Genomic DNA, 11599 nt, shown 5'->3' with positions numbered 1-11599 from the left:
GTTAACTTTCTTTATAAAATAATGAATTGTGAGAGTAGAGACACCTAGTGGTCAACTGGTAGATAACATTTGAAAAAGTGGTTCAACTTTACCCATTTTGTCAATGCTGCAGACCAATCCGCTTTTGTTTTAAATTAGGAGATTTCTTCATATCATATTACATCTGGCATTGTATAATGTCCCGTTGGTTATGTGCATCAAACAGTTTACAATGACAGGGCTGCATGAGTACTTTTGACAATATTTTATTTTTCTCATCATATATGCAGGAGTATCAGAATCAGAATCAGAACTGGTTATTGTAAAGTACGTTACACATACAAGGAATTTGGCTAGGTGAATGGTGCATAACAATAAACACAGTGCCATAGTATCAGACATAATTTACAAATATAATATATGAACATTTACAATAGAATATGGTAAACAAACAAATAATATTAGCTTTTTATTGTAACGTTGCTGCAGTTTAATCCACATAAATTCAGGCACTGTTCAGAAAGGCCAATTTCAAATCTCAACATGGACCATGTGACAGGGCAAACTTTTATTTTGACGTCATCGTCTTTATTTCCGGTGTTGACCTCTCTGGCGAACTTGGTACGATTCACGTATCTGATTCAGTTACACACAGACAGCCTACGCTTTCCACCGCTTGGAGTGCTGTCACATATCACGTACCTGAGTTGTTGCACTTTGGTTACTCTAACCGACACTACAGAAGCATGTTTTCAGCTCCGGGCCACCCAGTAAGTAGCTCTCAGCTACTTAGTTAGCTCCGTGTAGCCGCTATTGAGAGCAACCGGCGGCTGCAGCCCGACCACGGAATGCCCCGGAGAAAGAAGAACGGCCAGAGTCCGGCCAGAGCTCCCGGCGGGTCGCCAGACCGGGGAAGCCTCGGCCACAACAGGGGATACCCTCTCCCGGCGGGATTTGACGGTGCCATGGAGAACAACTTTCCATCCAGTACCTCGCTCCCCAGTTCCGTCAAGGAGAAAATCGTCAAAAGCATGCAGGAGATGTTCTCTCACCTGGACCCCGAAGTTATATACATCGTGCTGTCCGAGTCTGATTTTAAAGGTGACGTTAGTACTAAACATAGAACCTGGTGTGTGTGTGTGTGTGTGTGTGTGTGTGTGTGTGTGTGTGTGTGTGTGTGTGTGTGTGTGTGTGTGTGTGTGTGTGTGTGTGCGCGTGTGCGTGTGTGTGAGTGAGAGAGAGAGAGAGACAGACTCGTGGGAATGCTATTTAGTGTAGCTTGCTAGCTGGGTATTTCTGGCAGCATTTTACTACAGGATATCACTGTATCATGGAGGTCTCTTGTGTATTATTGACAGTATCAGCGGCCTTTGTTCACTAACCCACGCACCCCCGTCCACGTGTGTGTGTGTAGATAGATAGATAGATAGATAGATAGATAGATAGATAGATGTAATATGTGTTAAGTCTACCTACATAGCATCAGAATGTGTCACAGTGACAGGGGTTTCCTAGAGTGCATGTCCTTACCACCAACTGTGTTGTTATTTGTGTCACTGTAATGGTGTGTATGACATTGTGTTCAGTTTTCATTCATTGTTGGTTTGTGGTGCTGATAGCATTGCTGTGGTAAAGCTAGTGCGGCTTACTGTTACTAATAAAAAGTTTTGTTTTTCTCTCCTTCCACTTTAATGTATTGAATCATTGAATCACGACTTCAAAATTGACCCACTCTTTTCTTTCATTCTTGGTGGTTCTCGTGGTTTCTTTTTGTCTTCTAGTTGAAAATGCGATGGACTCCCTCTTGGAGCTGTCTGTGGCGGCTGAGGTCGCAGCCCCCGCACCTTCCCATGTCTCCGGCTTCGAGCGCACTGCCGCAGCCCTGCTCAGCCCGCGCCACTCCTCTGGGCCTGGACCAGACTCCTCCAGACCATCCCAGCTGTCCCCCTCTCCTCCTCTACCCATCAGCCTCCTGACAGAAGAGCTGGACTTGTTCGTTGACCAGGAGCTACAGGCACTAACTGCACAGCGAGGTGTCGAGAAAGAGCGCTGCAGCAGCCAGTATTTATCCGTTGGTGCGTCCCTCTCCTCTCTCCCTCCGCCGACGTTCCAGCAGCAGGTCCTCCCTGAGCTGCTTCAGGCCAGCCTGCAAACTGGACCTAGAGGGCCCTCTGGAGGCAGCCCAGTTGAGAATTTCTCCGGAACTTCCTCACCGCTTGACCGGCTCAGTGTTTGGGAAGACAAAATTGTTGCGCAGCAGCAGTCGATGGTGGATTTCACACATCTGATGACCGAGACGTCTGAAGGCAAGCCGAAGCCTGCTCTGGACCTGGCGACCTCGGGGCGTCCCTCGGCCTTCCAGGTGTATAAAAAGCAGCAAGACGCGTCACACGCTCTCTCAGACGAGGCCGAGGTCGTGCCTTCTGAAGCGATGGTCAGCGGAGCGAGATCAAAGGTGAACACATTGAATCAGGAGCCCCTTGGCTACATGTCTTTGCCCTGGAACATGCAGGCACCGGTGTTTTCTCCCCGCGCCCACGGAATCCAGGGGCCGGTCTTCATTACCCCCGTGGTTCAGTCGCCGTCCGTCTGGTCCTGCCAACCTAGGCTTGCCTCTCCCTGGCCGAGTCTGGGCCCTGTCAGCCGAGCACCTCTCAGACCTGCTGCTACCATTCCAAAGTCCTGGGCCCTGTCCGCCACCCCACATCCTCCCACCCAGCACAGCAGGCTTCATTTGGAAGGGAAGGTCCTCGTCCTGCTACGCGGTGCTCCAGGATCTGGCAAGTCGACCATGGCAAGGTAAGAATGTTGTTATTGATAAACTAAAGTTTTGTTTTTAACAAGAAAATAAATCACAGACACACCTTTTTTCTATATTTAAAAAAAAAAGTTTCCCTCTTGTTTGGTTCGCGTGAGGAGTTAGCTTTTTGGAGTGATCTTGAACTGTGTCTGTCTGTCTGTCTGTCTGTCTGTCTGTCTGTCTGTCTGTCTGTCTGTCTGCCTGCCTGCCTGTCTGTCTGTCTGTCTGTCTGTCTGCCTGTCTGTCTGCCTGTCTGCAGAGCCCTCTTAGAGCACAACCCAGGTGGCGTTAGACTGAGCACGGATGATTACTTCATTCGCCACGGAGTTTATCAGTATGACCCCGCTGCTCTAGGGCAGGCCCATGAGTGGAACCACAAACAAGGTAAGCAATCCACACACACACACACACACACACACACACACACACACACACACAGTTCTGGTAAGAAATGATGATGCAGCAAGTCAAAAGTTGTTTGCAACCTTTTTAAAGATTTTTCATCAGTGAAATTGATTGCCATTGTTTCCCTTTCAAGCGTTTTGTTTATCTCGTGCCAACTTTATTCCATAGCCAAGGAGGCGTTTGCCAGGGCTGCTAACCCCATCATCATTGACAATACCAACATGCAGGGCTGGGAGATGAAACCATATGTGGCTCAGGTCAGTTTGCTTGCTCCGTATACATGAAGCATGGAAACTCGGATGTCACATTTCTAACAGATTCAGCTGTAGCACCGATTGCTCTGGAGAGGAGCTCATAAATGACATGTTATACATGACACCGTAAACGAGTTAGGCCACGTCCAGACCCACTTCAGCTGGAGATGCCAGTTGAATTACACTCATGCTTTGTACCTCTTTATGTATTAACAGTGGCATAAGCATTTTGTTTCCAAATATATTAGCAATATATTTGTGGACATCGTACACATGACGATGTTATAAACTGTTCTAGGCACTGAAACATGGATACAAGGTGCTGTTCCGAGAGCCGGACACTTGGTGGAAGAACAAGCCCAGAGAACTGGAGAGGTGAGAGAGAAATCATAGTAGCATCTGTTTTTAACGTAGAATGTCAACTCGATTATTTTTTTTTGCACATGAAGTGCTGTTGGATACTATTTAATAGTGTTTGTCTCCATATGCATATTCAGACGTACCACACACAGTGTGCCGGTGGAAAAAATCCGACGCATGCTCGATAACTACGAGCGCTTCGTCACGGTCCAGTCCATCATGGGTTCACGGATGCCTGAGATGAAACAGCGCCTCCTTCTGGAGAACAGCAGCTCGCAGTGAGTTTCACCTACAAATGTCTTTTTCAGTGTTCAATTGTATTTAGCGCCACCCTCTCGTGTCACTTCTGGTTGCAAGAAAACAAGATGGCAACAGCCCAAAAACCAAGATGGCGCCGGCCGAAATGGCGAACTCGAGGCTTCAAAAACGTCAGTCCACAAAATCTGTGTTCCATTTCTTTCTACTGCAGATGGCTCTCAATCACTCTGTTGGCTAAAGTGAAAAATTATAAAATATATAAAAAATATTAAAGTTATAATTCATAATTAATAATTTTTTTTGATTTTTAATAAATGCACAGAAGGTTAAATATTACCTGGTTTAAAAAAAACTAAAAACATTTTGGGTTAAAATAATAAATACATATGCTCATCTAATACACATGAATCATCAAACATCATTGGTCTGTTGTGCTACCATCAGTAGTTATTTTACCATACCTATCTCTCTTGTTTTCTACAGGCTGGTGTCTTCCAAAACACCTGACCTTGTCGGGCCGCCCGGATTGGTTGAGGGATGTAAGAAATCCCACCCTCAGCTGTGTTCCTCTCTCCCTGACGTGTCATCTATTGGTCGTTCTCGTGAAATGGGAATGCTGGAAGAAGGCACCCACAAATCCACGGAGTCCCTCAATTTTCAACCCACCGGAACTCTTATGGAAAACCCTGCAATGTCCGACGGGGTCGACGACATGGATTTGGGCGAATTAGATTCTGAGTTAGACGCCCAGTTAGAGCTGAACTGTCCAATAGGAGATCAGAGAATCCCAGACTGTATTGTGGAATCGGTGATGAGCGAAGATCCTCGTGGGGGTAACATGCCCGTGGCTTTCTCTGAGTCCATTGCGCAAAGAGTGCAGAGAGAAAGACCGAGCAGGAGGTCTGATTTCGACAGGTCAGAGCCCGCAGATCTGGTGAAAGACACTAACCAATCAGACAGCGAGGGGAAGGAGGCAGAAGGGAGTGAGACGGCAAGGGATGGGGGAGAGACGGGAAGGCCTCAGATGTTGGATTTTGCAGGAGATTGGCCTTGCGGAGGGTCCCTCGAGCAGAGACAGGTGAGGAAAAGAGAAGGGCATAAAGATGGAAACGGGAAGGAAGATGAAGCCGTGCGTCCTGATGCTGACAAAAATATAGCGGAGGTGCAGCCGAGACCCGATGTGACGGAGTTTCAGAAGCTTCTTGATCTCATTCAGACGGGAGCAGCCGACATTAGGACAGGCTCTTCCCGTTCATCCTCGCTTTCCCAGAGCTCAGGGGAGGAACTGCAGAAAGAAGAAGAGGAGGCGGCGGTTAACAGCAGCAGAGGTGAGTTACCCGACTGTGTGTTGGACTGGAAGGCGGCTGACTCTTGTAAGGTCAGAGAATCGAGACTTGACGGTTGGGAGGAAATTGCAAGGGAAAGGGAAGCCAGACGCACCACAGGAGGAAAGGATAATGTGTTGGAGATTGTCAGCAAATCTGTGGATTTAAAATCAACCGACCCAACCAATCCCATCTCGGCTCTTGATGCTGATTTGCTAGTCATCTCCGAAACTGTGAAGGCAGATGTGTGCCATGATGGAGTGGTAAGCCACAATGTCAAAAGTGATGTTGGACCAGGGCCGGCCGCTGATCATACTGATACGGACAGGACAGAGGATGGCAGAGAGACTAAAGCTGATGGGAGTCATATTAGCGAGGCGAGTAAGAGTCCTGCGTGGGAAGGCTCTGTGGAAGCCGAAGGCAGCGCTTTCAGTGGAGGCAGTCAGGAGAGAAAGCAGCGTCAGGGTCGTAGATCGGGGAAACAGTGCAAACTGGCACTCACCTTCACTCAAAATTGCCCCGCTCCCTCACAGAGTACTCTTGAAACACCCAATAGCCCAGCCCAAAGCGGGAACAGCATTCAGAATAGCACCAACACAGATGTGGAACCTGACTGTAGCCTTAAACCCAACTTTGACCTGTCCAGATCTGACGCACGCCTGCAGCCTCCGTCCACGCTTCCCCTGGCAATCCCAGGCAGCCCCACCCAGACGGATCCTCAAGACTTTGCCCTTCTCTGGCGTCTCAATCGGCGTGGCTACGACGCAGTCGCCGCAGCAAGCAGCCACCCCAGCTGCGTCGCAGTGCTGTCTGGCGACTCCTCTCGCTTTGTGCCGGAGCTGTCGTCTGCCGTCTCCGCGGCGGTTGCAGTGCACCCGTCCACCCACAGAGAGGTACCCTACCACGTGGCGCACGAGAAGGGCACGCAGGTGGAGGAGAAGGAGCTTGGGGCAACTCAAGACCGTCTGGAGAGCCTGCGCATCCTCAGCCGCCACTTCAAACTGGTTAGTTTTGACACGCTGGAAGATCTGCACGACAAATGCCACCAGGACCTCGAGTGGACGACCAACCTGCTGCTGGACTCCGGAGAGAGGTTCTTCAGAGAGGACGATGGGGAGGAGGAGGATGGTGCTCGGGGTGGAGATGAGTGGAACACATCCAGTCTGTGTGGAGCTTCAGGAAAACCTGAAGGGACCAGGTTACGCCCTAATGTGCTAGTTGAGCATTGCCCTGAAGGTTGGCCACAGGGAGAGCCAACTGGGTTTGAGGAGGAGTCTGCAGTTAGTGAATCATATGAGAGCGCCGATAATACCGATGCGCAAAGTTTTGGAGGTGCAGCTGTTCCAGTTAAAAACAAAGATCGTACTGATACAAAAACATCTCAAGGGGATCCGAGTGTGCCTCATGCAGCAAGGGAAGGAGAGAGAGGCGGCGAGCGCAAAGCGACATCGGAAGCTCACCCAGAATGCGTTGCTTGGGGTGGAAGCTTAGATGATGGAGTGATAGTTGAAGAGTCCAGAGTTGAGATGGAGGAGGAGATCGCCAGCATGGACGAGGTCCACCGGCTGCTGCAGGACGAGCTGGACGAGATGGAGAGAGAGCAGGAGGAGAAGAGGACCGGAAGGAGGCACGCGGAGGAGAGAAGGAGCAGACACCTGGACATCCAGAGCGTGGAGCTGAAACTACCCACTGAAGTGGCGCTGCAGCTTATCGAACTGTTCGGTCCCGTCGGAGCAGACCCAGGTAACCAACACACAGGCGTCACACTGAAGAATATTTAATACGCATTTAATACTCTGACGACAACGCAGGCCTCAAAGCTTCAGTACCAAAAATAATGGAAGTAGTTTTGTGAACACTGAAAATAATCTTTCTGATCTACAATATTCTATTCAGGTGCATGCTCCACTGATGAATATGCAGTGCAGATGGACCTGAACCTGGCCAAACTGCTCCACCAGAAGTGGAAGGAAACCATTCAGGTGAGCTCTTCAAAGCGACTAGAATCAATATGTTTGTGATACTTCCATGTTTTACTGTGAGTGGGTCTCTGATTGTTCATTTGCCTGGGAATGCTGTTTTACAGGAAAAGCAGAGACATGCAACTCTTTCCTTTCACTTGCTTCGTGAAAGTAAGTCCACACACACACACACACACACACACACACACACACACACACACACACACACACACTTAGACACAAACTTAAAGGTGCAGTGTGTAAGATTTGGCGGCATCTAGCGGCAAGGTTCCAAATAGCATCCAACTGAAACCCGCTGCCGAGCGCGTAGGAGAACTACAGTGGTCAACGTCAAAACCAGTGTTTGGTTTGTCCGTTCTGGGCTACTGTAGAAACATGGCGCCGGCTCCATGAAGAGATATACTGTAGATGGCTCTTTCTAAGCTAACAAAGATGCAACGATTCCTATTCTCAGCTGATTACACTCAAAAGAAAACCTACTTCTTCAAATTATATTTGAATGGAGGCTGTAATTAAGTTGCAGAAAGATCATATCCACATTACATTTTTCCAATGTAACAGTGTTTTTCAGACATAACATTTAGTTTCACAGCCCTTTTTGAATGTGTAGGTTCAGCCCACTGGGGTGAGTCACAGGTGGCCCGACCTGGATCACGAGACCGGACACAGCCCGCACGAGTCCCGATTAGCGCAGAGGGTCACACGTCACCAGTCAACCAACCGGAGGCCCGCGGTCAGATGCCGTTCATGGACCACTGGAACGCGTCACACCCCCACGTGTCTCTCAGAGATATCATCAAAGAGGAGCAGGCTTTGCAGGAGAACGTGGAAAGAGTAACACGTACACAGGTATCCATACATATCCTAGTTTGTTCCTCTCTGCGCACCACACATCCTGACCCCCTTTCCAACCCTCCTGTCTCTCAGACCAGACAAAGTTGTGCAGACCTGGACCGGCGCGATGGAGCCGCCCTGTTGAAGGAGAACCAACTGTTCTCCCTCTTCCCCACCATTGACAGGCATTTCCTCCAGGACATCTTCAGAAACCACAAGTGAGAAAACTGAAAACTTAATTTGATTTGGTTGACAGAGACACCATCTTAAAATTGATGATACAGTTGTGGTCAAAAGTTTATATACACTTGTAAAGAACATAATGTCATGGCTCTCTTGAGTTTCCAGTTATTTCTACAACTCTGATTTTTCTCTGATAGAGTGATTGGAACAGATACTTCTTTGTCACAAAAAACATTCATGAAGTTTGGTTCTTTCATGACTTTATTATGGGTTAACAGAAAAAGTTACAAAATCTGCTGGGTCAAAAATATACATACAGCAACATGAATTAGCAATTTTGGTGACTTAGAAAGTTGTGTCAATGAAATGAGCTTCATAGCATGGCCTCTTAACTTCTTGCGAGTGATTATGAGTGACTACAGCTGGTGACTTCTCTGAGGCCATTTAAATAGGGCTCATTGGATACAAACGCCCACAAACGCTACAATGGGAAAGTCAAAGGAGCTCAGCATGGATCTGAAAAAGCGAATCATTGACTTGAACAAGTCAGGAAAGTCACTTGGAGCCATTTCAAAGCAGCTGCAGGTCCCAAGAGCAACAGTGCAAACAATTGTTTGTAAGTATAAAGTGCATGGCACTGTTTTGTCACTGCCACGATCAGGAAGAAAACGCAAGCTATCACCTGCTGCTGAGAGAAAATTGGTCAGGAGGGTGAAGAGTCAACCGAGAACCACCAAAAAGCAGATCTGCCAAGAATTAGAAGCTGCTGGAACACAGGTGTCAGTGTCCACAGTCAAGCGTGTTTTGCATCTCCATGGACTGAGAGGCTGCCGTGCAAGAAGGAAGCCCTTGCTCCAAAAGCGGCACCTTAAGGCTCGACTGAAGTTTGCTGCTGATCACATGGACAAAGATAAGACCTTCTGGAGGAAAGTTCTGTGGTCAGACGAAACAAAAATCGAGCTGTTTGGCCACAATGCCCAGCAATATGTTTGGAGGAGAAAAGGTGAGGCCTTTAACCCCAAGAACACCATGCCTACCGTCAAGCACGGTGGTGGTAGTATTATGCTGTGGGGCTGTTTTGCTGCCAATGGAACTGGTGCTTTACAGAGAGTAAATGGGATAATGAAGAAGGAGGATTACCTTCAAATTGTTCAAGATAACCTAAAATCATCAGCCCGAAGGTTGGGTCTTGGGCGCAGTTGGGTGTTCCAACAGGACAATGACCCCAAACGCACATCAAAAGTGGTAATGGAATGGCTAAATCAGGCTAGAATTAGGGTTTTAGAATGGCCTTCCCAAAGTCCTGACTTAAATCCCATTGAGAACATGTGGACAATGCTGAAGAAACAAGTCCATGTCAGAAAGCCATCAAATTTAACTGAACTGCACCAATTCTGTCAAGAGGAGTGGTCAAAGATTCAACGAGAAGCTTGCCAGAAGCTTGTGGATGGCTACCAAAAGCGCCTAATTGAAGTGAAAATGGCCAAGGGACATGTAACCAAATATTAGCACTGCTGTATGTATATTTTTGACCCAGCAGATTTGATCACTTTTTCTGTTAACCCATAATAAAGTCATGAAAGAACCAAACTTCATGAATGTTTTTTGTGACAAAGAAGTATCTGTTCCAATCACTCTATCAGAGAAAAATCAGAGTTGTAGAAATAACGGGGAAACTCAAGAGAGCCATGACATTATGTTCTTTACAAGTGTATGTAAACTTTTGACCACAACTGTACATACCTGCTTTCTTTTAATTTCCTATAGCAAGCAAAAACCTATGTATCTGATGTGTTGAAGCACCGCTCCATACTCCTGACAGATTTGCATACGCGTTTACCTTTGCATAGCTACAGCCTGACCCAGACGGAGCTGTTTCTCCGCTCTCTACTGGAGGAGGAGCCCGTCAAGACAGTGGTCGCCCCAGAGGCTCCGCGCTCCAACCACCTCAGAGCAGCCAGCAAGGAGAGGGAGAAGGTATGTACTAACAGTGGAGCAGAACAAATCAGTTTCACATCTTTAGAACGTATACTATGTTGTCTGGTGTATGAACCTCTGTATTTTTATTTGTTTTCCTCACCATATCTTTTTTTTAGCATTTATTTGTCATCTTTAGTTGTTGGGTTTGGAGTCGTTGATTCATTATTACCATACAGGCAATTCTGTGGGGTCGATCACACTGAGACGCATCGCTGCAGCTTCAAAAAGGCCTCGGCAAAGCAGGTTCAGGGCTGTGGAGCAGGGCATCGTGCACAACAGATCATATGTGATTAACGGAAATTGGATAATGATCTCACTCAACCGCAGCCTAAATTAAATTGAATTCCCCCTTTCCTCTCACACACTCTATAGCAGTGGTCCCCAAACTAAGGCCTGCGGGCCGGATACGGCCCGCCTCCACATTTGGCCTGGCCCTCTGAACAATACCAGAGACGCATTATGATTTTTTTTTTTTCAGTCTGGCCACGCAAATCCTAGACTAGCCCCTGTCAAATAGAACGGAACAATGGCGAAAAGGTTAGGTAAGAGAAAAATTGATTCAGAATGCAGGGTATTTAACCTGCAGTGGGCAAACGATAATTTTTTTTGTTCAATGCAAAGAAAAGGCTGTTTGTCTCATCTGTCAAGAGGCGGTGGCGGTATTCAAAGAATACAATCTGCGCCGACACTATGAATCCCGTCACAAAGACAAGTATGATAACTTGCAAGGCCAAATGCGAGCAGACAAACTCTCAAAGCTAAAAAGTGGACTGTTAGCTCAGCAGAATACATTTGTACGCCAAGCTCAGCTGAACCAGTCATCCGTTTGGGCCAGCTTTCGGGTTGCTCAACTGATAGCAAGCAGCGGTAAACCTTTCACTGATGGAGAGTTTGTCAAAAAATGTTTGAATGCTGTCGCGGAAGAGGTGTGTCCCGAGAAGAAAGATGTCTTTAATGCCGTGAGTCTGTCGGCGAGTACAATCACCAGATGCATTGAAGAAATCGGGGGTAATGTATATGCCCAGCTGCAGCAGAAGACGAAAGAATTTGACTTTTTTTCATTAGCACTGGATGAGAGCACGGACGTGCAAGACACAGCGCAGCTGCTCATTTTTATTCGTGGAGTTAGCGCAAACTTTGAGATGTGCGAGGAGCTGGCAGCCCTCCAAAGTCTCAAAGGGACTACAACGGGGGAGGATATTTTTTTTAAGTATGCCAAACCATGGAAGAGTTGGACCT

At 47.5% G+C, this 11599-nt stretch overlaps 1 protein-coding gene across 1 annotated transcript in view; it reads left to right on the top strand.

The window, feature by feature from the left end:
- The first annotated feature begins 638 nt into the window (after positions 1 to 638).
- n4bp2 (NEDD4 binding protein 2) overlaps positions 639 to 11599 on the top strand; it is a 16939-nt gene continuing 5978 nt past the window's right edge. The window contains exons 1-12 of the mRNA XM_068705451.1: positions 639 to 1080; positions 1761 to 2778; positions 3039 to 3163; positions 3353 to 3441; positions 3737 to 3813; positions 3936 to 4076; positions 4540 to 7124; positions 7278 to 7363; positions 7468 to 7513; positions 7974 to 8212; positions 8291 to 8415; positions 10231 to 10357. Coding sequence (XP_068561552.1) covers positions 828 to 1080; positions 1761 to 2778; positions 3039 to 3163; positions 3353 to 3441; positions 3737 to 3813; positions 3936 to 4076; positions 4540 to 7124; positions 7278 to 7363; positions 7468 to 7513; positions 7974 to 8212; positions 8291 to 8415; positions 10231 to 10357 — 4911 coding nt within the window. The 5' untranslated portion in view covers positions 639 to 827. The remainder of the gene's footprint in view (positions 1081 to 1760; positions 2779 to 3038; positions 3164 to 3352; positions 3442 to 3736; positions 3814 to 3935; positions 4077 to 4539; positions 7125 to 7277; positions 7364 to 7467; positions 7514 to 7973; positions 8213 to 8290; positions 8416 to 10230; positions 10358 to 11599) is intronic.

Source organism: Cebidichthys violaceus, unplaced genomic scaffold, assembly GCF_023349555.1.
Source record: "Cebidichthys violaceus isolate CVI_PGR_0920_01 unplaced genomic scaffold, fCebVio1.0.p SCAF_119, whole genome shotgun sequence".
NCBI classification, from domain to species: domain Eukaryota; kingdom Metazoa; phylum Chordata; class Actinopteri; order Perciformes; family Stichaeidae; genus Cebidichthys; species Cebidichthys violaceus.
Note: the sequence above shows the minus strand (reverse complement) of the source record. Positions and strands in the feature narration are given on the sequence as shown.